The 27,718-nt window shown below is 42.8% G+C and overlaps 1 protein-coding gene and 2 pseudogenes across 1 annotated transcript; all 3 read right to left on the bottom strand.

The window, feature by feature from the left end:
* Positions 1-622: 622 nt before the first annotated feature.
* Positions 623-18,371, bottom strand: LOC103085403 (glutathione S-transferase A2). Its single transcript, XM_007451930.1, has 7 exons — positions 18,290-18,371; positions 9,208-9,315; positions 7,086-7,137; positions 5,997-6,129; positions 4,180-4,321; positions 1,853-1,984; positions 623-990 (listed from the first exon to the last, which is right to left on the bottom strand). Exons 2-7 carry the CDS (start codon positions 9,292-9,294, stop codon positions 865-867), a joined length of 672 nt encoding a protein of 223 aa, XP_007451992.1. The 5' UTR covers positions 9,295-9,315; positions 18,290-18,371; the 3' UTR covers positions 623-864.
* On the bottom strand, positions 13,483-16,854 carry LOC103090901 (max dimerization protein 1 pseudogene; annotated as a pseudogene).
* Positions 16,876-27,513, bottom strand: LOC103091187 (glutathione S-transferase A2-like; annotated as a pseudogene).
* Between the last annotated feature and the right edge of the window lie 205 nt (positions 27,514-27,718).

The raw sequence follows: 27,718 nt of genomic DNA on the forward strand, positions 1-27,718 counted from the left end.
GCATCAGCAAAGACTCAGTGCAGCCAAAAATTAAATAAATGCATAAATAAATAAATTAAAAAAGAAGAAGCTAGGAAGAGGCAAGGAAGGATCGTCTCTAAAGCCTTCAGAGAGAGTATGACCCTGTCACACCTTGATTTCACACGAAGAGCCTACAGAATTGTGAGGGAATACATTTCCATTGTGTTAACCACTATACTTGTCATTTGTTACAGCATCTGTAGGAGCATGATACACAAGGCCAGCGTGATTCTGGATTAGAATTACCCATTTTGTTGTTTTTCTCACTAGTGTAACCTCCTTGAGGACAGGGACTATAACCGGCTTGTTTATCCTTAGTTACTGAGCTCCTGGAGCACAGAATGTTCCATATTAGATATAAAATAAATATTAGTTCCATAACTGAATAGGAAAAAAGTTTGACTACCTGAAGGAAAAAGGTCCTCTGAAAAAAAAAGAGAAGAAAAGTTTTTAGGCTGTGGGTCAGAAAGGCAGCAAAATTCAAAAAAGACTATCTTTGTGTCCCCAAGAATATCAGATGACAATTTCTACTTAACTCTTTTTGACTATGATAGTTGGTGTATGACAATTTTTTGAACAGATCAGAGTCCATGACACTTTCTCTCCCTTTATTTATGTTTAAGTCCCAGGCACATTCTAGGAGGAGATCATGATTTCGTATGTGATCAAAAGAAAATGGATTGTTCTGCAACTAAATCTGCATTCTAATTAAATTAGCCCTTATACTTTGGAAAATTTATTAGCTTCACAGTAGCCAGGATCTACATATAGGTAAAGCACTTCACTGTTGGAAAACTTCAATCTCCTGAAGTTTTCCCTGTGTTCTGGGCAGCCATTCCCGCATTATTGCATCCTGAAAATTTTCTTTGCTTCTTCCAAATTTTTCTCATCCATGGGAGGCTTCCTCTGGCTGCCAGGCTGCAAAAACCTCTTCACGGCAGGGAGATTGCTGACTCTGGTTTTCAGGGCCTGCAATGCACAAGAGCACAGCTCAGACTGCAGCCAAAGACCAGCCCCGTCATGAGCACAAACCAGGGACTCTGAGACCCTCCCAGAAAAGGGCCAGCCGAGGCCCCTCCATCAGCACCAGGATGAGGCTGGACACAGACACCTAGTGAGGCAGGAAGATAAAAGCATAATAACGTTTTCCCCAGAGATGTCTTAGTTTAAGACTTCACTCAGCTCAAGTCTTCCTCATATTCTTCCTACACGTAAATTCTGCAGATTCACCCTGTCGTGCAATACGAGGAAGAGTAATGTGTCTCACACGACAACACAGATAAAGGCTCCGAGATATCAAGGCAGGAAGGTATAGGGGAATTGGGCTGGAACTGAAGACAGAAAACATGAAAGGTAGACAATGAGGCCAGTCAGAACCAATCTGCCCTCGGAGAGAGGGAGAGATGGGGAGAGAGAAATGAACTTGTAAGAGAAGGAACAGGAGCTGAGGGGAAGAAAAGAGATGGTGGCAGACCTGCGCAGACAGACTCACGTAAAGAAAGAGGAGGACACACCTGGGAGAGAGGGAAGCAAAGAGGAAATGAGGAAAGAGACTGAAATGGAACAGGGGCAGAGAGAGGCGTGAAGTCCTGGGTCTCTCTCCTGGAAAAAGGCAAGTCATTCTCCTTGGGGCAGTGACCATCTCCAGTGTCTTTGGCGTGACCAGATTCTTTCCATGCCCCAGACCAAGGCCTTGGAGTGAACTGTGGAGACCTGGGGGCAGTGAGGCCTGGACAGTGTCGGGGATCCTAGCATCACAGTCCCAGGGTCCAGAGAGCACATGCCGAGGTGGGAGATGTGGGCGGCCCCCAAAGGCTGTGAGAGAGCTCACCTTCAGCAGAGGGAAGTTGGCCAAAAGGCTGGGGTCGAGCTCTTCCACAGAGTAGAGAAGTTCAACCAGGTGGATGTCAGCCCTGCTCAGCTTGTTGCCCACAAGATAGTCTTGTCCATGGCCCTTCAACACCTGGCGAATGGAGGGGTCAGATCAGGAACACAGGCCCGGGCAGGCTGGGCCCAATGCTCTTCCTCTGTCTCCCCTGCCCCACTTCCCCCTCTGCGCCTCACTGGGTGGGTGTGGAGCTTCAGACCTTCTGCTGCCCCCGGATCAGTGAGACGGGCCAGGTGGGTCCCTGCTGTTCCCTCCTCAACCTGAGTGGAAGCCAGGCCACCATTTTCTTTTCCTGTTCCCACCTCGCTGTGGCTGCCTTACTTGCTTCCACTATATACACCGTGTTTCTGTTGACCTCACACCCTAAAGCATGCAGCTCTGAACTTCATAATGTGGCCCTTCATCCATCTCTCTCTCTCCCCTCCCCCACCTTGGGCAGTGATTCCACCTTCATGACAGCTTTCTACCACCCTAAGCAAATTATTGCAGAGTCTGTATTTCTTCTCTCCTCTTGTCTGCTCTCCTCATTTCCTGGTCTCTCCTTCTGGAACCTGAAATAAACCTGGGTCAACCTGAATTCCCATCTCCCTGACAACATTGACTCTGACTCCTATTCCACCTGTGTCTGTCAATAACACTGTGGAATATGTTGTAATTTGCATGCTGAACTGTCTAGGGGTGATTGCACTTAATGTTTGCAACTTACTTTGAAACACTCCCAAAAATAATATGTTTGATCAGAGGAGAAAAGGATGGGGAGTTACATGATGAAGCAAACATAATAACAAAATACTAATTTTTGATTCCAGGTGGTGGGTATGTATGAGTTGATTGTACATCTCTTTCAACTTTTCTATGTGTTGAATTTTTCATAATAAAATATTGGAAAAAATATATGATGCTTACTTAAAATATTGCAACAATATGAAAATCACAGAGGCAAAACACACATATCACCACCAAGTAAAGATAATAACATTTTGGCAAATATCCTACCAGACTATGTATGAACATAGAAGTATAGCTAAAAATTAAAGAACATAGTAAGACATCAAATGTTATTTGGTAATATACATTTTTCATTGATGTTATCATGGGGGTCTTTGATTTCAAAATACAGATGTACTTAAACTGCAATGACTATAGAGGTTTCCACCATGTGAATGTGCCTAAACTTTGAGCACCATAAAGCCAGAAGAATGTAGTTTCTGATTACGATTATTCACTCCTTGACTAGGACCTGACACATAAGCAATGAATTAATACTTGTGAAATGAAAGAATGATTTAAACTTTATAAAGATGAGGGTGTTGGTTAAGCTTTTTATTTTTATGTTAGCCTTCTGCATCTCTTACGATCATTTTTTTTTCACTTCGTCATTCTTGTTTAGCATGATTTCAGGTAGTTTGGGTCTTGAGGTGTTCTCCTCTTACCTTCAAAGAGAAACATTAACTAAGATATATACTACATATAGTGATGGAACATTATTTTCTTGGTTTTGTATGATTTTCTTCAAAAGTCTGAGAGTCATGTCCCCAAAATTTGTAGATTATGTTTTCCTGAACAACTTTTCTTCTGATTCTTCCTCTCCACCACTCTGCCCCCATTTCTATTTAGATACATCTCATCCATCCCCAAAACAGTACCACATTCTCCTGATGGGTAGGGTCTCATGTCTCCCTACACATGGTACCAGAATATTTTCTGATGCATTGCTGTCATTGTGCTCCTCTTGGATCAAAGCCCCTGCTCTGTGTTCTGCAGGATCCATGTACTCCAGGCTCTAGTATGGCTCTCAGAGTTTCCATAGCCCAAGCTCTAAGTATAAGAATTCCAGATTGGGTCTGAGCAAATCAAAATTTTGCTGACGGGCTTCCCTGGTGGCGCAGTGGTTGAGAGTCCGCCTGCCGATGCTGGGGACATGGGTTCGTGCCCCGGCCCGGGAAGATCTCACGGGCTGGGCCCGTGAGCCATGGCCGCTGAGCCTGCGCGTCTGGAGCCTGTGCTCCGCAACGGGAGAGGCCACAACAGTAAGAGGTCCGCGTACCGCAAAAAAAAAAAAATTTTTTTTGCTGAGAAATTATAACTTGGGTAAAACTTGGGTACAATTCTTCCTCATAGTCAATTTTTATAAAATGTCCTAGAGTCAGGGTGCTACATTAGTATTCAGAAAGGCTCACAGAGGTGAAGGTCAATGCCCCTGCAATGCCAAGCACTATTTTTCTTTGTTCTTTGATCTCAGTGCCCAAAACGCTGAACAGTCCACTCACTTTTTCAAACGCAGGAAGATAACGGTTTGTTATCCTCTCTTTGATCTGGGTCGTCTTGGCATCTTTTTGATCAGGTGGGCACAGTGGCAAATGGAGGAGCATTTCACCCAGATCTGCCACACCCTCTGCATACATATCAATCCTGAAAGACAAAATGACCAAATTGTCAAATGTCTCCTGCGTTAGATTTTACAGTTTAGAATGGGTAAGAGTGGGGCATCAAGAGGTGGCAGAGTAAATCACCCCCATTGGGTGCATTTTTCTATGTCAGTCATTTAGTTATGATTTTTCTTAATTTTAACATTTCATTCTAGAGCAAGCCATCGAGGAAGATATATGTCTAATAGTTTTGTTATATACATGACCAAATGTAGGGACAGAGCATATCAGTGACCTGTCCAGAGTCACAGGCGTGAGAGAAACGGGTGGAATCACTGCAGGTAACCACTGAGACCACGCCTAGGGTTTGCCATCTCTGCTGTGGTGTGTTCTGTGCACAGTTAGTGTGATGAATTAGTAACACCTCAGTCATGTCCAGAGAGAGTCCTGGCACCATGGACCTAGCCATGTCCCTCTCCCTGTCCCATCCTGTTACACCACCAGGACCCTTTAGATGCCCAACCAGCACTTCCTCCAGTTATTTCCCATAGAATATGGTTCCACAACCCTCTTCACATATTGTTGCCCAGCTCTGGCCTTGTTTGCATTTCTCAGGACTCCACCCAAAATATCCCCTGAAATAGTGCGTTTCTTCACTTTGTTCCTACAGTACATATTCCAGGTAATTTTGCTGTTTTTCTTCCAAACATGGTTTCCTACAATAGTCTTTTTAAATAAAAGCTTTATTGAAATATAATTCACATACCAGAATGTCACCCTTTTCAAGTGTAAAATTGTGTGATTTTTCTTTGTAAAGTCACAGCATCCTGTACCATCATCATACTCTAATTCCAAAATATTTTCATCACTTGCAAAAGAGACGCTGAGTGTTTTTTCAGGCATTCAATATTCTTCCCTCCCTCCAGCTTCTGGCAAACACTAAACTACTTTTGGTTTTACGGATAGCAATGTTCTGCACATGCCAAACAAATGGAATCATACAATATGCATCATTTGTGCCTGGTTTCTTTCTGTAAGAGAATGTTTTCAAGGTTCATCCATGTTGTAACACAGATCAGGACTTCATTCCTTTTCATGGCCAAATAGCATTCCACTGTATGGATGTGCCTGCCTTTGTTCATCCATTCATGTCCATTCATGGACATTTTGTTGTTTCCACTTTTTGAATATTATGAACAATAGTGCTATGAACTTTTGTGTACAAGTTTTAGTGTGGTTGTATTTTTAATATTTTTAATTCTCTTGAGTATATTCCTAGTAGTGGATTGCTGAGTTGTATGGTAACTCTATGTTTAACTTCTTGAGTGACTGCCACATTCCATGATTCAATCATGTGGTCCCATCACAACACAGAGGAGACCCCCCAAATATGGCTGTATTGAATAAATCTGCCTGCTACAAACTGATATTAAAATGTTCCAGATAACCCCGGCATCGTGGGCTCAGTCTCTGCAAACCCTTGTCAAGTGGCCAGTCCATATAAAGGGCTGATAAATTAGGTTCCTGGTTATCATTCTTACAATTTCTGAAACTGGAGAATCACATCGTCTAGATACTTACCTTCTGAGGTTTTATCCTCTAGACACTCAGACAGTTTGTCCCTTGTCTCGATCCCTGTGAACACATCCTGCTCTCTCAGGGAAGGACCTAGATTGTTCTTATTAATCATTAATGAAAGAACAGAAAAAATACCGTACAGCGCTCTCTCTTTTATGTCTTTCCCATAGAGGTTGTATTTGGTGGCAATGTAGTTGAAAATGGCTCTGGTCTGCACCAGCTTCATCCCATCAATTTCAACCATGGGCACTTGCTGGAACATCAAACTCCCTTCTTTTGAAAGAAGAAAAGAAATAGAGTGAAACGTTGGATGAATCATACTGTTAAGGTAAACTGAAACATTTTATGTATCAAAATTTTTGTTGAAATGACTGAAGACATAAAAGGAAACAAAAATTTTACCTGGTAAAATTTCAATGGAAATACCATTTTGCTTTCAGCTTCCTGTAATCCTTTTGCTTATCAATTTGCCTTTTACTTTTCAATCTGTTATTTCAGTTAATTTTTGATTTCCCATTCAGAGCATGGTATGTCCCTTTATTTTATGTGTTTGATTTGTCTTCACGGATTTTTAGGAAGAATATAGGAGAAGTTCCACCAGCCAGTTGCCAAGTCAAAAGGGAAATTCTCAAAGTAAGTTTCATGGGGTTCATGGCATTAAGGCCAGTTCTAAGAGAGACTCCTACATAGAGTGTTTTGCCTGCTCTTCAAATCCCACCACTGGATGGTGTGCCGGGCAGGCCTGTTTTCCCAACTCCACTGATGCTGGCCCTTGCTCTTTATCTCCCTCCTCACATGCTCACCTGGGCAATATTGCTATGATATTACCATGTCAAACCTGTCAGAGAAAAGAATTCAAGGCAACTGCTGGGACTGTTTCTCCCCTCTTCTTTCTAATGCATTTGTTTTCCTTGGGTGGGAGGGCTGTGTGGCATCCTGAACTGATACAGTCACTCATGGTGCAGAAAGGCAGGGAGTGCACAGAGAGGGCATTCACAGGGCACCGGGGCCGGTTCCTTTAGCAAATACTCAGAGTTCCAGCCCTTCCTAGTCCTGAGGGAGCTGCAAGACCTGCTCAAGAAGCCCCACCCCTTACCTTTAACTATGCTTCTCCCTCTCCACTGACCCCACTCCCACCATGCACACACATGGCATTGCTGGGGTTCAAACCTCAACTTATGACTTGTACTAGATCCTCCCATCAGAGGAATTTAGTTTCTTGGTCTTACCATTTCTTAACTTATCCAAGTCTTCTGGAGTTTTTATAAATATCTCTTCAAACTGGAAAGCAGAAACAGTCAATAAGTTTTTGTTATTTCATTCCATAACATTATTGAACTTGAATGACCAATGTCTGGTGCATACTATGGAGAAGCTAAGATTTCTGAGTTTGGCAGGGTACACAGAGAACAGTGATCATGGCCACCTGGAAATTTAGATTAGAGCCACCAAGATAAAAGCATGGGTTGCAGCACGTAACTGCTTATTTTGCAGCTTCTAGTCTCCACCTCTGTCAATCATTAGGTTGTGATTTGGGAGGGGGAAATCACTGGAGGGAAGGGACTGGGAAGTTCCTCTAGTTATGGAGTTTTAATATCTCTGGAAAGCCTTTCTCTCCTTGTGAAATCAGGACAAGGTATTGAGTGTCCCCCAGCACGCAGTACCCATGGGGCCACTGACCCCCAAGATGCTGCCACCAGGGGCCTCTGCGGTATATTAACTCCCTCCATTCAACTTTATATTTTAAAAAGGGGTCTTGATGGTGAAAAGCTTGGGAATTGGGAGTTTCTAACTTGCTAAACAGTTTATTGTGGCTCTACATGATCCCATAGGGTCAGATTATACAGACAGTGAGGTGTGTAGGCAACAATTTATAAAGCACCCAGTTCTAGACAACATAGGGGGTGGTGGGTGGTCAGTGTGGGAGGGTGGCTGAGGTAGGATGGGACTTGCTGGTGGGCTGTTGCTTGTGAGGATGACAGAGATGGGGTTGTGAGGATCAGCCTTTGGACCCAGAGAACCCAGAAGTCCCGACCAAGAGCCTCTGGTAAGCCTTGTCCCACACCCTCCTCAGTCAGGCTGGGCTGGTCAAGAGGAGGCCTGGGGTGCTCTCAGCATCTCCCCCTACTTTACCTTCTGGTGGTGAACTCATCCTGCCCAGGGGCTCTGAACACAGGGGCTTAGGTAAACATGCTGTTAGGAGGCTAAGAGAGCACACTAGAGGTTCCCTTTGCAGGATGCCACCTCACCTGAAACCCTCCTTTACTGCTTGCTCTCCCCTCAGGGACCAAGTCTCCAGAGTCTGTCCATGACTCCCTCCCCAGGAAACCCGCACAGAGTTGCTGTGTCCCTCTGACCTGGGCTGAGAAGTGCTTTTCTCAGAGACACCTCTAGAGGGAAGCACTCAACAGAGTCCCACACTTGCTCCTGAGAATATGTCATTTTAACACTTTAAAGTGCTTGGGTGTCCTCCTAGATGCTCCCACCCCTCTTTTAATCACATATTTACTTGTCTGCATTCTCACTAGAGTGTAAGCTGCCTGAGGGCAGGGACTGTGTCTGTCTAGTTCACCCCCGTATCTCCAGGACCTGGCAGGGAACCTAGCACTTCAAGGTGCCTAACAAATTCATTGCTGAGTGAATGCATTAAATCTAACAGGCAGTTTGTTACAATCCACCCCTCTCTGTATTTCTGGTTTATGTTTTAACTTTAATTACATTTATTTTCTAATATGTATATTTTTGTCTTTTTGTTATGGACATTTGTAGCATACAGAAAAATGAACAGCAAATTATCATAATCCTCCTTGTACCCATCAACCAGCTTCAATAATTATCAGCTCAACCCAGCTGTGAGTTATCTATATGCCTACTCCCTCTCCCCTTCGTAATAATTTGAAAGAAATCCCAGATATCTTATATTTCAACTTTAAATAGTTCAGTGTATATTTCTAAAACATTAAAACTATTAAAAATAACCACAATACATTATAGCACCTAACACATTAACAAAGTTTACTAAATATCAACTGATATTTAATGTTCATGTTTTTGACAGCTGTATAAATGTCATAAATAATATTTTATAATTTTAAAAATCAAAATCCAAATTAGGCCCACATGATGTGATTAGTTTCTTAAATTTACTCTGTTTATTCTCTCTAATAAGAAGACACTTTAAAATAACATATTAGAACAAATCTGTTTATCTCTTAAATAACTGACAGATTTGTTTTAATGCAGAACTCTTAACAGGTCATTTAGTTAGAAAAGTCCCCTAGCTTATGTGAGAAAAGTACTTTTATACAGTTAATTTAGATTCAACTTCAGATGAACAAACTCAGGACCTACCTCTACTCCAGCTGCAGCCAGGAGCCACCGGATGGCCTCCATTCTGCCCCGTCCATTGAAATAGTGAAGCTTGGGTTTCCCCGCCATGATGGAAGTCTCCTGGTTTCTCTAAACTTTAATGGATGAATGAATGAATGAGTAAATGAATGAACAAAGAATAAAACCACAGAAGCAAGATGTACTTTATGATATATGACTGAACAGCACCAACAATGCTTAAGAAGTATTGGCCTCTTTTGTCGCAGAGTCAGAAGAGTCCCTGGAATGTCTGCCTTGGCCCAAATTCCCACCCCCAATAGCCAACCGTGGGAAATTGCACCAAACCATTGTCCAGTCTCCATTGGGTAAAATCTGATTGTTTTGGCAGGCTAAGAGGTGAGTCTGTGGTGAGGATGCGTGGCTGGGGGTTAGGGAGCAGGACGACTAAAGAACTAGTATTTATTAAAAACCTCCTAATGGTCCTGACCCAACACTAACCCCTTTGGATGCATTATATCTTTAATCCTCACAACAGTCTCATGAAATAGTTATTATCTCCATTTTTCCATTAATGAAACAGACGCTCAGAGCTTAAGTGACATTCATGGAAATTCATGCCCAGGATTAAAAAGAGGGCAGGGCTGGAACCCACACAGATGCAGGCCCGGGGAGCCTGGGAGGGAGGGGCCTTGGAGCCAGAGGACTTCGCTGACAGTGAAAAGGAGGCTGCAGAGTCTGTCTTCAGCTCCTTGGCTGTTATGCTGCATTTGTTCAAAAGCTGAGACGGGGCTCAGATTTGCTTAACTGTCGCTCAAAAGTTCCTAGTTCTTTCTACAAACACAGGATGCTAATTCCTTCCTTTTTTTTTTTTTTTTTTTTTTTTTTTTTTTTTTTTTTTTTTTTTTTTTTTTTTTTTTTTTTTTTTTTTTTTTTTTTTTTTTTTTTTTTTTTTTTTTTGAATTCTACATTACCTCTCTTGGTACATCTTATACCTAGAACAAGGGATGTTGCTGCATTAATTTTACAGCATGGGATGGAACTAAGATTTGTTCAATGTCTGTCATACACTGGGCATTCTCACAAATTTATTTTCATTTACCCCTACAAAAATCAACTGCAGTGAAGTTTGTCACTGCTCTCATTTGACAGTTGGGGGTACTGAGGTTTCTAGGGTAACTTGCTCAAAGTAGGTGGCAGACCTGGGATTCAAATCCACATGTATATGGACCCAAGTCTAGGCTTCATTTTTCCATATTCATGTTTTTCAAAATATACATGACAATCCTTCAGTGGATTGTGAAATCCACCAATTTTTAAAATAAAGTAGAAGAAAATAGAAAATACCAGAGTGACTTACATGTTGAAGAGGTAAGCATTGTTCTATGAGTTTTTAGTTTTGTTGCGTGTATGGGCAAAAGAAAGCACGTGTGCACACTCATTTGTTCACTGTAATGGTAAGAGATACTTGGGTCTTGTCGGGTGAGTGCAGTTTGAAAGCCCTTGGTCTACAGCAGCCTGCATGAGGAGTGGACATAGCAGGGAACCAGAGAATGAAACTCAAAGGCTTCGACAATGGACAGGACTAGTTCCATCATGGGTGTGAATGGGAAACACGCAGGACTCATTAAAAGCAGGAGTCCCAAAGCCAGGACTTAGGGAGAAACAGTTGCATTTTCTATCCAAATCCCAAGCTCTGTTTTTTCTTTCAAATAATTACTATTTAATATTGGGATAGTACATTTCATATTTCAACCAAAAGACAAAAATGCAGTTTAACTCAAAGGCACAGCAATTAAAACACAGAAAATAATGGCATCTCTCAGATGCCTTATTTCTAAATTAAACAAACAAATACACAAGTTTTGTTCCCTTCACTCCCCCAGCGCAAGCCCACAAGCTTTTCCCAAAGTCTTGAGTTTTCGATGCTGTACAGCACCCAGCATCATGGACTTGTGAGGCGCTTGAATGTAGCAATTAAAATGCTTGCGAGGTCTAGCGAATGGCATTCGAAAGGACCTCAAAGTGCAGATATATCTTTTTCAAACATGTTACAGGCTGAACTGGCTCTTTGAACACGATCACTCTGCTTAAATTCAGGAAGCAGGCTTTTAAAATGCAAAAGGAATATAAGTTGTATTTCAGTGCAAATCTTCAGCTAGTAACTGGAAAAGATTCCAACAATAAAAAAGAAAAAGTCCTTTGTGTCACCTGCCCCTCCCCGCACCCAGAGCTGAAAGGAAGAGAAAAAGAGAACAAAACAAAAATAGAAGAATTACAGATGACTTTGGAATCATTTAGGAATCACTACTTCCAATTTAAAAAATTTAGTACATTAAGAAATCAATAAAAAGAAAAAATAAACACAAAAGTAATCTTTGTTTCGACTGCTCTTCACGTCTAGAATGAGCTTCCATGAGGAGCGCACTTGAACTTTTAGTTGTGGGCAAGGAAGAGGCGCTGAGGACATGAGGCTGGGCCCAGGGAGACCACAGGCCAGCCTGGGGCACAGGCGCCACCACTACCGGTTCAGCCAGGGAGCCCTGAAGTTGCAGTGCAGATGTGGATTTAGGAATGTTCTCATCACTTTGTGACACACGCTCTGTTTCAGCGTCACAGGTTTTACAAATCGTTCAAATTCAATGAAAAAGATTCACCAGAGGCTGAAAACATCGAGACCTCAAAAATATGAATGCAAAAATAGTAAGGGGAAATGAACCAAGTCTGTAGATACCTACATACAAAGTTTCTAGAGCATCTATAAAAGCACAGTCATAAGAATTTATTTTCCATTACATTAGTTTATATAAAATGAATAAATAGTATTTATAGATTTAATGTGTCATGTACATATACATGTGCTCTGTTTTAGCTTAAACAAAAATGCTACAAAGTGGGAGACGACTTAAGGGAGAAATCATAACCAAAAAGAAAAATCAGCCTTTTAAACTATTAACCCAAAAGCCTCCTTAAAGAAGTTTCTGGGTGTGTCCAAAAATAATCAATAAGGAGAGGAATTCTAGTAACGCTGTACCATCCCCTCCTGTTCACCTGCAACAGAGAGGAGAAATGTGGACTTTTCCTTTCACTGATGTTGCACACTAGCCCAGCTAGCACCAAAGCTCAGTTATTGCTGAAAGTTAAATAGGAAAATAGATTAGAATTGGACCAAATGTCACTTATTCAGAAAAAAACAAACAAACAAAAAAAGAGGCATAATCAGTTTGTGTTAAGTGGGAAATGGAGATCTCATTTATCTCTGAGGTAGGAAAAAAAAAATGTTCCAGAGACCAGGAGCATAACTGACTTGGAGGGGAAATGTGTCTTGGGAGAGAGGGACACAGCACGATCCCAAGAACTGCGCACAAAAATAGATTGTACCTTTCTGTTCGTGAGAACAAATGACGTTGGAACTTTTATTAGCTGTGCTACCCCAAAGACGTGCTCGCAAGGGGTCCATTTGAGAGTGAGAAATACTGCTCCCATCCACACGCGGGTCAGGGGCGTTGGCGCAGGGTGTGTGTGAAGGGTGTGTTTTCTGGAGGTATTCCCGCCTGCTCACGGGCGGTGAGGGCCATGGTTAAGCGCTCTTAAATCCCACTTTCAAAGCTTACTTTGAAGTTCTGAGATCAGGATCTCAACTTTAAAAGTTTGTTTCCTTCAGTTTCCTAAGCGCAAGACACATTCGGACATTTCTGCTAGGCAAGTCACATAGGAAGCCAGAAAACTTTAAGGAAGGTCTGGTAGACTACACCGGGACTGGAAATAAGAGGGGGGAAATGGCCGAGACGTGAGAAGTGCTTATTCGGTCTAAGAATTCTTGGGTGGTTCAAATTAATTGGAATGTACAGTCTCTCAGAGACGATTTTTTACGGAGAGAAAGAGAGAAGCTAGAGGATGCAATCAGAAACCCACAATCCTGGTCTGCATCCTCCAACTTCTTAGAGGGACGAGTGGCATTCAGCCACCCGACTAAGCAATAACGGGTCTGTGATGCCCTTAGGTGTCCTGGCTGCACTGACTGGCTCAGCTGTGCCTACCCTACACCAGCAGGTGCGGGGGCCCGCTCAACCCCATTCAAGATGGGGATGGGACTTAAATAAAAAAAAGAAAAAGAAAAGAAAAGAAAAGACACCCACAATCCTAAGCACTTCCGTGACAACTTTCACACAGCTGCTTTTGGTGACAGTGGTACACGAAAGCCAATGTGCGAGGGAATTGTGAGCAGGTCCGATAAGCTACCTAATCAGAACCGACGGGGAGGACCGCCTGGGCGGCAGTCGAAGCGACCACGCTCTTCTAGAGACCAAGACGCGTCTTGTGGCCGTCCTGGAACTTTCTTCTCTTGATGCTGGAGCTGGAGTAGCCCTCCTCGCTGCCCAGGCGCTGCATGCTTCCCCGCTCGTCGGAGTCGCTCGCGCTGCTGCGGCTCCAGGCCAGGTCGCCCGTGAGGCAGTCTGTGCTTTCGGCGTCCACGTCGCTCTCTTCCCCGTCGGAGTCGGAGGCTCCGAGGAGACGGTGGAGCCTGTGCTGTCCATCTGTATCCTCTCGATGCCCAGCTTCTCCAGCTGCCTCTTCAGGTGTCGCTGCCCTCGCTGAAGCTGGTCTATTTGGTGAATGGCTTTTCTGTCACAACCTTCAGGTGTCTTTATGTGCAATTTGGCTTTTGTTAATAAACTCAACGTAGTGTGTCCATTTGATTCCGGACCAAGTGGCACCAGCCCCTTCAACTTTTCCAGGCACAAGCCAGGGTGGGCCCGTCTATGCTTCTCCATTTCACTGTGAGCAGATCTGCTACTGCTGTTATTCTTGTGGGATTTTTTTTTTTCATCTTTATTGGAGTGTAATTGCTTTACAATGGTGTGTTAGTTTCTGCTTTATAATAAAGTGAATCAGTTATACATATACATATGTTCCCATATCTCTTCCCTCTTGCGTCTCCCTCCCTCCCACCCTCCCTATCCCACCCCTCTAGATGGTCACAAAGCACATGGCACAGGGAGATCAGCTCGGTCTTGTGGGATTTGCTCCTCCGTTTTAAGGCATCTCTGTCCTTGTTATTGCACGGTAACATGGAGGCATATCGTGTTCAGCTTCTCTCTCCCGCCGCTCCAGGCGGTCGGCCGCCTCCAGCAGCACCTGGATGTTCACGCGAACTGCCGCCGCCGTTCTGCACCGGGCCCCGGGGCCCCGGGAACAAGCCCCATTGCCCACCGGCTCGCCGCCGCCCAGCACCCACGCCCCTCTGTGGACCCCGCAGAGCAGGGCTGAGGGAGCCTCCCTGGCGACCACTCTCGCCGGAAGGGGGAGGGGACCGGAGAGCTGGGCACCACCGGCCACCGTGACAGAACCCGGAGAAGAGCAGCCGCTGCCACGGCCGCAGAGAGATTCTCAAGCTCCGTTTGAAAAACATTAAGATTCTTTTGCAAAATTTCGTGGTTGTGGTGTTTGGGACAAAAATAGACTTCTCTTTACCCAATAAAGATCTCCCTGAAAAGTACGTTATGACTTGATTTTAGATATCAAAATGTTTTCAATATCCACATTTTTTAAAATCAATTTATTTTATTTATTTATTTTTGGCTGCATTGGGTCTTCGTTGTTGCACACGGGCTTTCTCTAGTTGCGGCGAGCAGGAGCTGCTCTTCCTTGCAGTGCACCGCCTTCTTACTGCTTCTCTCGTTGCAAAGCACGGGCTCTAGTCGCCCGGGCTTCAGTAGTTGTGGCTCACGGGCTCTAGAGCACAGGCTCAGCAGTTGTGGCGCACAGGCTTAGTTTGCTCCACGGCATGTGGGATCTTCCCGGACCAGGGCTCGAACCCGTGATCCCTGCATTGGCAGGCAGATTCTTAACCACTGTGCCACCAGGGAAGTCCCAACATCCACATTTTTAAAGTAAGGACTCAATGGTCTAACCTTTAGAAAGTAAAGAATCCTTTGGAAACATACTTAACTCATCTGTCTTGTAATTGGAGATTGTGTACTTTCTTGTCATGGGAAATGGAGGTGCTGTGATTCAGCAGAATTCTGTGAAGGGTGCTGCTGTGAACCAGAGGTCACAGGTCCCCCTCACACTAAGCTCCCTTATCCAGTGACTGAGGATCACCTTACAAAAGGAAATGAAGTTTTCACTTATGTAATATTTTATCTTATGTTCCTTGTAAGCAACTTTCTTCACCTTTCAAATAAGAGGTTTCCAAAGGCCTGTTCAAGGCTGGGGCAAAGGTGACGTAAACTTCCCGGTCCCCAGAAAATGAGGAACTAGAGAGATTCGATGATTTGCCATCAGTCACACACGTGTGTTCCTGATTCACACTCAGTATCTAGCAACTGTGTTCACCCTCAGGACAACCCCGGGAAACAGCTTCTAATATCCTATTGTCAAGAGACGGAAACTGAAATTCAAAGAGGTAAAGCTACTTTCCTAGCTCACATGTTTTGTGAGCATTAGGGTCGATTGAAGGCATCTTCTGACTTCCGGTCCCGGGCTGCCACTGCCCAACCAAGTAATGCTTAGGCAGTCTCTCTGCTGCTCTCTAAGACCCTCGTTTATTAATTTTTCCCCATTCGGAATCCATTAGCCAACTAACAGTTAAGTGGGAAGAAGAGAAGGAAACATCAAATTTACGAGTTCCTTTTTGTTAGCTGATTCTTAAGGGCTTGATATGAGGAAAAATGGACAAAAGTGTGCCTTGTTTTACTCTGACATCCTGAAAATTTACTGTGAGTAAATTGAGCACTAGTATAACTATATTTGACCTTCATAAGGAAGTAGGCTTATATTCCCTAAAAGGAATGTATCCTGGGATAATTCCAGTGTGAAATAAAGGATCTGTGTCTCTGGGGGTGCTCCTAAGGACAGCGTTTCTTAGCAGAGAGAAAGGAGGCTTAGAGACAAAGCCCAACTCCTTTCCTTTATAAGGTACATAAACCCGGGGGGGTTGTCTTATCTCTGTACCTCAATGTTCTCTTTTAAAATAGTTATATCAGGCTTCCCTGGTGGCGCAGTGGTTGAGAGTCCGCCTGCCAATGCAGGGGACGCGGGTTCGTGCCCCGTTCTGGGAAGATCCCACATGCCACGGAGCAGCTGGGCCCGTGAGCCATGGCCGCTGAGCCTGCGTGTCCGGAGCCTGTGCTCCACAACGGGAGAGGCCCGCATAACACACACACACACACACACACACACACACACACAAATATATATATATATATTTATATATATATAGTTATATCTATTAGTGAGGATGGTTGAGAAAACTAGATAAGGTATAAAAAATTCATAATAGGGGCCAGGAAATCCAATTTTCCTCCTGCTCTCAGTTCCTGAGAGACAGGCGAGTCTCTGAGCACACTGGATAGCCCACGTGTCTTCTTTCTTCTGTCTGTATCTGTCTGTCTATCTACATCTATCTATCTATCTACCTACCTACCTCTTGACCCATAGCTCCAGTAGGAATGAGATTTTATACATATCCAGACTTTTTTTCAGCCAAGTTATATAATGGCTCCCTTTTTATTTGGCTTGTGTGAAAGATGAGTGATGTTCACTGATTAGTTAACCTGGAATGCAGGAAGTTTTTGGCAAAGATTCAGTGCAATCTGGCACAGCACTGAACACAGCCTTTCGAAACCCCAGGACCACAGCTAACCCCTGGTTCTGCCCCTGAACCATGCACCCTACCTGCCTTTCCCCTCAGGCCTGGCCCCAGCCCCACTCACTCCCTGATCTGGACAACTCCTGAATCTTCTGGTCCCCCAGCCCCTTTGCATGGGTTCCAGCCATGGCAGTGGGTTCCACCCACTGCTTGTTAGAGCAGGAGCTCAGGGTCTCACTGTCAACACTTGATGGAAAAGATCCCTTGTCTCCTACCTCCTGTTTCTTCCCTGGAAATGCAGACGTTTCTCTGATCCTTCCTGAACACCTTGTTTCTGGTTGACGTGTAAACGTATTTCCTTCTCTTAACAAGTTTCCTTCAGACTTCCTCAACTAAGACTCATTGGGCAGTTTCCTGTGCTAAGAAATGATGGCTGCTGTGGAACACGATAGGAGCCTGATGTGGTGGCTGCCCTAAAGGGGTTTAAATCTAGTCAGAAAAACAGGTTTGTAGACAACTGACAGCGCATAAAGGGCCCATCAGTGACTTCACTTTATCGGTTCTACCCAAGAACCATGATTCTCTTAGCCAAGCAGGGCAGAGCAAGGGGAACGGCTGTAGGCTGAGAAAGCAGAGGTTGCTGCCCACCTGCCCAGGTGGCCTCAGCTCCACTGCATCTCAGCCTCCAAGTTAATGACTCTACCCCACGTGTCATGGGATCCAAATGCTGCTGTCTGTAGCATCTCGCAAAGTGCCTCTCGTCATTGCTGTATCCATATCTTCTCTTTTCAGTCTCAGATACTATAATTCTCCCGTGAATTCATCCTGCCCTGGACAGCTCTAGGACTTTCACGGGATCTCACTGAACCTCTCCTGTCTAAGGCCTTTGTTTTTGCCCCCCAACATTAATACTTATAACAGTGCATTGTTCATGCCTACATTCCAATTTGAATGACTTGTACCTTCTAGCCAGGTGGATTTCTATACTTTTTAAAAGCTAATTCTCTGCTCCCGTATTATCTAGTTTTCCCATCAAGACTTCCTTTGGAGGTTTGCCATGAGTTGCTTAAATCCCAGAGAGAGAAGGGGAATTGCCACAGCCCACTCTGATTTTCCGTTGACATTCAGACTTATTCCCATTTTAATGAATCTTAATTTTGATTTTTTCACAGCCCACGCAATATTACAGCAACATAATTTGCACTTGTTGTGAACTGACTACATAGAAAGTTACCCCAGCATAAACACCTACACTCTCTCACACACTGGTCATATTCTCTGATTGTCTAAAATGCTATCACTCCTTTTTCTCCTCATATCATTAATTTTTCTCAGATCTAAATTCTCATGCCTAGTTTCTAAATTCTTCATTTTATCATTTCTGTAACGATGTATCCAACAGCAATGGACTAAAATTGTCCCCTAAGAATAGCAAGAAGGCACAATGTGAGTATAAAACAGTTTTTCTTGTGCTATGAGCACACTATACAGATGTATAAAATCAGTACATACCTTATGAAAGTCTGTCTCCCACTTGGCTCAGCACCTCAAAGCCAAGTCCACATGTGTTTATAAGCTGTTGTTACAGTTGACTGAACTCCTCTCTGAAGCAGGGAGAGTCGGGTTAGGGAAAAGCCCCTCCCACAGCATTCAGGGCCACTGGTTCCGTGCCAGATTTAAAAAAAGAAAAATGATGAGTCATTCCCTTATCATGATACAACTGGTTAATATCTTTTCAAGGTCGGCAATTAAAAGTTAAATACAAAATTTCAGATTTATTGGACCCTTTCTGCCAGTGAGTGAAGGGTTGAAGTATGGCTATTTTTTTTCCTTCAGTTTTTTTTTTAAACTTTTTTTTTCTTTTTTAACTGAAGTTATTTTACAAGGTTGTATTGGTTTCAGGTGTACAGCAAAGTGATTCAGTTATACATATTTACATATATATACATATATATATTCTTTCTCAGATTCTTTTCCCTTATAAGTCACTACAAAATACTGAGAAGAGTTCCCTGTGTTAGACAGTACATTCTTGTTGATTATCTATTTTATATATAGTAGTGTGTATATGTTACTCCCAAACTCCTAATTTCTCCCTCCCCAACATTCCCCCTTTGGTAACCATAAGTTTTTTTTTTTCTAGGTCTGTGGGTCTATTTCTGTTTTGTAAATAAGTTCATTTGTATCCTTTTTTAAAATTTTTTTTAGATTCCACATATAAGCAATATATTATCATATGACATTTGTCTTTCTCTGTCTGACTTGCTTCACTTAATATGATAATCTCTGGGTCCATCCATGTTGCTGCAAATGGCATTATTTCATTTTTTTTTACATAATAAATTTTATTTTATTTTATTTTATTTTTTTATTGGGGTATAGATGTTTTACAATGTTGTGTTACTTTCTACTGTGCAGCGAAGTGGAGTTCCCTGTGCTCTGTAGCAGGTTCTCATTAGTTACCTATTTTATACATATTAGTGTATATGTGTCAATCCCAATCTCCCAATTCATCCCACCCTCCCTTTCCCCCCTTTGGTGTCCATAAGTTTGTTCTCTACATCTGTGTCTCTCTATTTCTGCCTTGCAAACAGGTTCATCTGTACCATTTTTCTAGATTCCACATATATGCGTTAATATATGATATTTGTTTTTCTCTTTCTGACCTACTTTACTCTGTATGACAGTCTATAGGTCCATCCATGTCTCTACAAATGGCCCCATCTTGTTCATTTTTATGGCTGAGTAATATTCTGTTGTGTATATGTACCACATCTTCTTTATCCATTCATCTGTTGATGGACATTTAGGTTGCTACCATGTCTTTGCTATTTTAAATAGTGTTGCCATAAACGTGACACGTTTTGTTTTGTTTTTTTGCTGTGTTGGGTCTTCGTCGCTGCAGGCGGGCTTTCTCTAGTTGTGGCGAGCGGGGGCTACTTGGGCTTTTCATTGAGGAGGCTTCTCAGTAAAGAAGCCTTCTGCTCCCCCTGAATCAGTAAGATAGGCCAAGTGGGTTCCTGCTGTTCCCTCCTCATCCTCCATGGAAGTCCGGCCACCATTTCCTTGTCCTGGGCCCACCTCACTCTGGCTGCCTTACTTGCTTCTTCCCCTGGGCCAAGGGCTTAGCGGGTCTGCACAGTGTTTCTGTTGCCCCACACCCTAAAGTGTGCAGCCCTGGGCTTCATGACATGACCCTTCATATCTCTTTCATCTTTCTCCCTTGGGCGATGACTACAACTTCTTGACAGTCTTCTTCAACCCTGAGAAAACCATTTCAGAGTCTACATTTCTCCTCTTTTCTGCTTCCTGGTTTCCTGGTCTCTCTCTCTGGGACCTGAAATAAACCTGGATCAACTTGAACTCCCATCTCCCTGACTCCTAACTTGCACTCCATGCTTGCACTCCTAACTTGCAGCATGGTACGATACACATGCTGTAATGTCTGGGAATGAACTTCCCTGATGACTTAAAGTCACTTTGAAATCTATCCAAAATAATACATTTGATTGACAGAACAAGAATGGAGAGACAATGACATATGATAATGGAAAACAAAGCTTTTTGGTATCCCCATGGAGGGTTCATATGAGTTCATTTTATACATCTTTAAATTTTTCTGCATGTATGAAACTTTTTATAATAATATGTTAGGGAAATATGTGATATTTATGAAAATATCCCACCAATCTGGAAATCATAAAGTACAAAGAGAAAAAACACACACAGCACCACCAACTAAAGATAGTAACATTTTAGCAAATACACTTTCAGCTTATGTATACATATAGAAGTATGGACAAATGGATAATTATTTGGAAAAGACTATAATAACATCAAAACATATTCTGTAATAGGGAATTCCCTGGTAGTTCAGTGGTTAGGACTCCATGCTTCCACTGCAGGGGGCACGGGTTCGATCCCTGGTTGGAGAACTAAGATCCTGCAAGCTGCGCAGTACAGCCAAAAGAACAAACAATAAACGTATTTTGTAATATATAATTTTTACTTATGTTGTCATGGGGCCCTTTGTTTTCGAAGTATAGTTGTACTCTAACTGCAATCACTGAAGAGCTTATCATCATGTGAAAGTTCCATAAACACTCAGCACCACAAGAGCCAGGAGGGTGTGCTTTGTGATTACTGTTAAATTCTTCACTCCTTGAATATCATGGCTGGACATGCAAGCAATGGATTAGCATTTGCTGAATAAATGAAAGAATGACCCTATGCTTTATAAAGATGTGGGTGTTGGTGTTAATCTTTTTATTTATATGTAAGCCTCCTGAATCTCTTTAAGTCATTTTTGTTGCTGTTGTTGTTCATGATTTTTGTTTCATATGATTTCAGGTAGTTTTGATCTTGAAATGTTCTCCTCTTACCTTAAAAGAGAAACATTAACTAAGATATATACTAGGTATAATGATGGAACATCATTTCCTTGGTTTTGTATGATTTTCTTCAAAATTCTGAGAGCCATGTCCTCAAAATTTGTAGATTATTTTTTCCTGAACAGCTTTTCCTCTGCCTCTTCCTCCCCAGCCCACTGCCCCCATCTCTATTTAAGAAACATCTCATTCATCCCTGAAACAGTACCACATTCTTCTGAAGGGCAGCTGGTCTCATGTCCCCCTACACATGCTACCAGAATATTTTCTGATGCATTGCTCTCATTGTGCTCCTCTTGGATCAAAGCCCCTGCACTGTGTTCTGCAGGATCCATCTACTCCAGGCTCCAGTGTGGCTCTCAGCCCAAGCGCGAAATTCAATCAAGTAGAGAATTCCAGACTGGGTCTAAGTAAATCAAAATTTTGCTGAAAAATTACAACTTGGGTAAAACTGGTACAATTCTTCCTCATAGTCGATTTTTATAAAATACCTTGAGAATCAGGATGTTACATTAGTATTCAGAAATACTCACAGAGGTGAAGGTCAATGCCCCTGCAATGCCAGGCACTATTTTTCTTGGTCCTCTGATCTCGGTGCCAAAAATACTAAACAGTCCACTTACTTTTTCAAATGCGGGGAGGTAATGGTTTGTTGCTCTTTCTCAGATCAGCGTCATCTTGACATCCTTTTGATCAGGTGGGTTCACTGGCAAAAGCATGATCAGCTCACCCAAATCTGTCACACCTTCTGCATACGTATCAATCCTGAAAAACAAAATGACCAAATTGTCAAATGTCTCCTGCCTTAGATTTTACAGTTTAACAATGGGTAAGGGTGGGGCACCAGGAGGTGATAAGAGTCATTCTCCACTGGGTGCATTTTCCTACGCCAGTCAGTCAGTTATGAGTTTTACTAATTTTAACATTTCATTCTGGAACAAAGCCATTAAGGTAGACATATGTCTAATATTTTGGTTATACACAAATCAAATATAGGGACCAAGCACACCGGTGACCCATCCAGAGTCAGAGGCAAGAGAGAAATGGGTGAATCACTACAGGTAAGCACTGAGACCACACATAGGGTTTGCCATGTCCGTTGTGGTGTGTTCTGTGCACAGTGTGATGCATTAGTACCACCTCAGTCATGTCCAGAGAGAGTCCTGGCACCACGGTCCCAGTCACATCCCTCTCCCTGTCCCATCCTGTTACACCACCAGGACCATTTAGATGCCCAATATCAGTAGTTCCTCCAACTATTTCCCACAGAACATGGCTCCACAACCCTCTCCACATACGGTCGCCTGGCTCTGGCCTTGTTCGCATTTCTCAAGACTCCACCCAAAATATATCGTGAGGGGACTTCCCTGGTGGTTCAGTGGTAAAGAATCCGCCTTACAATGCAGAGGGTGCGGTTTGATCAGTGGTCAGGGAACTAAGATCCCACATGTGGAGGGGCAACTAAGCCCTAGCGCCACAACTAGAGAGCCTGCATACCACAAACTACAGAGCGCACCACTCCGGAACCTGTGCGCCACAACTAGAGAGAGAAAACCTGCACGTCACAACGAAAGATCCTGTGTGGCACAACTAAGACCTGATGCAGCCAAAAAATAAAATAAAATAAATAAATAATAAGTAAATCTTAAAAAAAAAAACAAAATATATCGTGAAATAGTGCAATTCTTCTCACAGCTTCAACAATGTATATTACGGGTGATTTTTTGTTTTTGTTCCAAACAGGGCTTCCTATAGGAGTTTTTTAAAGTAAAACTTTATTGAAATATATTCACATGGTATCATTTTCATCCTTCAAACTGTACTATTATTCTGAAACCATCACCACATTCTAATTCCAGAACATTATTTTTATCATTTTATCCAAAAGGAAATCCAGTACCCTTGACAGTCACGCTCCAATTCCTCCACATTCCAGCCCCAGGTAACCACTCAACTACTTTCTATTTCTATGGATTTGAGCATCTGGACATTTCATACATTTGGAATCATACAGTATGTGGCCTTTTGTGTCCGGTGTTTTTCATTTAGTACTTTTCAAAGTTCATTCATGTTGTCACACGTATTGGTACTTTACTCTTGTTCATGGCTAAAAATATTCCATTGTATGGATGTACCATCCTTTGTTCATCAATTCATCAGTTGTTGGACATTTTGTTTGCTTCTGCTTTTTGAATATTATGAACAACATTGCTGTGCACTTTTGTGTACAAGTTTTAGTGTGGATGTATTTTTGACTCTCCTGGGTATATACTTAGAAGTGGAATTGCTGAGTCATACGGTAACTATATGTTTAACTTTCTGAGTAACTGTTCACAGTTCATTACATGATTTTAATATCAGTCATGTGGCCCCACCACAACAGAGAACAAATTTCCCTCAAATATGCTTGTATTGAATAAATCTGGCTGCTTCAGACTTACAGTAAAATGTTCCAGATAATCCTGGCATCTAGAGGACCAGCCTTTGTTTACTCTGTCAAGTGGCCAGTCCATATAAAGGACTGATAAATTAGGTTCCTGGTCACCATTCTAAAATTTCTGAAACTTAAGAATCAATTCCTTTAGATCCTTCCCTTTCCAGTCTTTATCCTCTAGACACTCAGACACTTTGTCCCTTGTCTCTAGCTGTTGGTGGGTGTCCAGCCTGAGCTCCTGGAGTCATGGTTCCAGCATCCTCCTGGCTTTATAGTTCACCTGTGTTTGGAAACCTCTGTCACTGTTCTATATCCATGGACCACATCTGCCTTCATAAGCTCTTGATTCCACTCCAAGTTCCACTCTTCCTTCATCCTCAAGTTATACCCACTAAGGTCTATACTGCTGTCGGTCATGATCCGTGTGAGCACATCCTGATCACTCAGGGAAGGACCTAGATCGTTCCTATTAATCATTGATGAAAGAACAGAAAGAGTACCATAACAGGGCTCTCTCTTTCATGTCTTTCCCATAGAGGTCGTATTTGGTGGCAATGTAGCTGAGAATGGCTCTGGTCTGCACCAGCTTCATCCCATCATTTCAACCATGGGCACTTGCTGGAACATCAAACTCCCTTCTTTTGAAAGAAGAAAAGAAACAGAGTGAAGTATTTGATGAATTACACCCTTCTAGGATGAAAAAATGTTGAAATAACTGCAGATATAAAATGAAACACTAAAATGATCTGGTACGCTTAAGCAGGGTGGCATTTTGGTTTTAGCTTGCTATAGTCCTTCTTTTTCTTATCAATCTGCCTTTTACTTTTGAACTTATTATTTCATTTCTCTTTTTATTTCCCATTCAGATACATGGGAGGCCCTTTTAATTCTGTGTCAATTTGTCTTCACGGATATTTTAGAAAGAAGTTGGAAGAAGCTGCAGTAGGTTTGCCATTTCAAATGGGAAGTTCTCAAGTAAGTCTCGCATCATATAAGGCAGGTTTTGAGAGATTTCTATGTGGAGGACCCATTCCCTGCTCACCAAGTCCACAATACTGCTAGGATGTTACCTTGTCAAACTTGCCAGAGAAGAGAATTCAAGGCAACTGCTGGGACTGTTTCTCCCCTCTTCTTTCTAATGCAATTGTTTTCCTTGGGTGGGAGGGCTGTGTGGCATCCTGAACTGATACAGTCACTCATGGTGCAGAAAGGCAGGGAGTGCACAGAGAGGGCATTCACAGGGCACCGGGGCCGGTTCCTTTAGCAAATACTCAGAGTTCCAGCCCTTCCTAGTCCTGAGGGAGCTGCAAGACCTGCTCAAGAAGCCCCACCCCTTACCTTTAACCATGCTTCTCCCTCTCCACTGACCCCACTCCCACCATGCACACACATGGCATTGCTGGGGTTCAAACCTCAACTTATGACTTGTGCTAGATCCTCCCATCAGAGGAATTTAGTTTCTTGGTCTTACCATTTCTTAACTTATCCAAGTCTTCTGAAGTTTGCATAAATATCTCTTCAAACTGGAAAGCAGAAATAGTCAGTGAATTTTTATTATTTCATTCCACAGCATTACTGAGCATGCATTCCACAGCATTTTTGTTATTTCATTCCACAGCATGGCCTCTGTCTGGTGCAGACTATGGAGACTGTAGGATTTCTGAGTTTGGCAGGGCACACAGAAGACAGTAATCATGGCCACCTGGAAATTTAGATTAGAGCCACCAAGATAAAAGCATGGGTTGCAGCACGTAACTGCTTATTTTGCAAGTTCAATTCACCTCCACCCTGTCTCCACCTCTGTCAGTGATTAAGTAGTGATTTGGGAGAGGGATATCACTGGTGGGAAGGGACTGGGAAGTTCTTCTAGTTATGGAGTTTTAATATCTCTGGAAAGACTTTCTCTCCCTGTGAGATCAGGACAGGGTATTGGGTATCCCCCAGCATGGAGTATCCATGGGGCCACTGACCCCCAAGATACTGCCACCAGGGGCCTCTGCTGTATATTAGCTCCCTCCATTCAATTTTATATTGTGAAAAGGGGTCTTGATGGTGAAAAGTTTGAGAATTGGGGGTTTCTAACTTGCTCAGTGGAAGTTTATTGTGGCTGTACATGATCCCATAGGGTCAGACTATACAGACAGTGAGGTGTGTGGGAAACAATTTATAAAGCACCCAGTTCAAGACAACATAAGGGATGGTGCGTGGTCAGTGTGGGAGGGTGGCCGAGGTAGGATGGGACTTGCTGGTGGGCTGTTGTTTGTGAGACCGATGGAGATGGGGTTGTGAGGATCAGCCTCTGGGCCCAGAGAACCCAGAAGTCCTGACCAAGAGCCTCTGGTAAGCCTTGTCCCACACCCTCCTTAGTCAGGCTGGGCTGGACAAGAGGAGGCCTGGGATCCTCTCAAAATACCCCCCTACTTCAGCCTCCTGTGCTGAACTCATCCTGCCTGGGGGCTCTGAACACATCCTTGAACCCCAAAGCTGGACCACAGCGAAAACTCTGGGTTGCTGATTTATAGAAATTAAACAACCTAAACTGGCACTGTTTGAATTTTTATGTACTTGTTTCTTCATGAACTTGATAACGGACAAGGCTAACGTCCTGTGCATTCATGAAGCAATCGAGAAAGTGTAATCCTGAGGCTTAGGTAAACATGCTGTTAGGAGGCTAAGAGAGCACACTAGAGATTCCCTTTGCAGGACAACACCTCATCTGAAACCCTCCATTACTGCTTGCTCTCCCCTGAGGGACCAGATCTCTGGAGTCTGTCCATGACTCCCTCCCCCAGGAAACCAGCACCGAGTTGCTTGTCCTTCTGATCTGAGTTAAGATGTGATTTTCTCAGAGACACCTCTAGGGGGAAGCACTCAACAGAGTCCCACATGTGCTCCAAGGGATATGGCATTTTAACACTGTAAAATGCTTGGGTGTCCTCCTAGATGCTCCCACCCCTCTTTTAATCCCCCACTTACTTGTCTGCATCCTCACTAGAGTGTAAGCTGCCTGAGGGCAGGGACTGTGTCTGTCTCATTCATTTCTGTATCCCCAGAACTTAGTACAGAGCCTAGTAGTAAAGGTGCCCCCCTCAAATCATTGCTGAGTGAATATATTAAATCTTTAACAGATGGTTTGTTACAGCTGGCTCATTCCCATATTTGTGATTATATCAACTTTAACTACATTTCTTTTCTAATATTATATGCATTTATCCTTTCATTGTGGAAATTTCTAGCATGTACAAAAATAAAAGTACAGTGTTCCTCATACCCTTCATGCATCTTTAATAATTATCAACTCAAGCCAATCTTGTGTCATCTATATGCCCATCCACCCTCCCCTTCTTGTAAAAATGGAAGATCCTAGATAGCATATCATTTCATCCTTATATACTTGATGCATATTTCTAAAACATAAGAACTATTTTGAACATAAACACAATAATAAACCTAAAATCACACCTAAAATATTAACAATAGTTCTTTAATAACTTATGCTCTATCAACCATCACGTTTCCACTTGTTGTATGTGTCACAAATAATACTTACAGTTTGTTGAAATGAAATCCAAATAAGGTTCATGCAATTGGATTAGTTGATGTTTCTTTTGTTTCCTTTAAAATTGAAAAAAAAATTGTTTTCCTGCTCTTCCACAGGCAGGATTATTTACATATTCATTTGGTCAAATCAGTCCATTTCTTTTTTAATGTGCAGCTATTTTTATGTAATGAAAAATCATCCCCAGCTCCTCAAGTGTGGAAGTCTCCTAGCTTATATGAGAAAAGCACTTTGATAGTCAATTTAGATCCAAGTTAAGAGGACCTATCTCCACTCCAGCTGCAGCCAGGAGCCACCGGATGGCCACCATCCTGCCTCATGCGTTGACATAGTGAAGCTTGGGCTTTGCTGCCATGATAGCAGTCCCTCAGTTACCGTGAAGCTGGATGAATCAGACCACAGAAGCAAATTGTACTTTATAACGTATGTTCGAACAGAAGGGGTAGTGTCTGCCTTCTTTATGGCGGCATTGGAGGGGTCCCATGTGGTTCTTCCTTGGACCAAATTCTCACCTATCAGTGGGCATCATTGTGAAATTGCACCAAACCAAGTCTCAGATT

Source organism: Lipotes vexillifer, unplaced genomic scaffold (genome assembly GCF_000442215.2).
Source record: "Lipotes vexillifer unplaced genomic scaffold, Lipotes_vexillifer_v1.1 scaffold147, whole genome shotgun sequence".
Classification (NCBI taxonomy): Eukaryota; Metazoa; Chordata; class Mammalia; order Artiodactyla; family Lipotidae; genus Lipotes; species Lipotes vexillifer.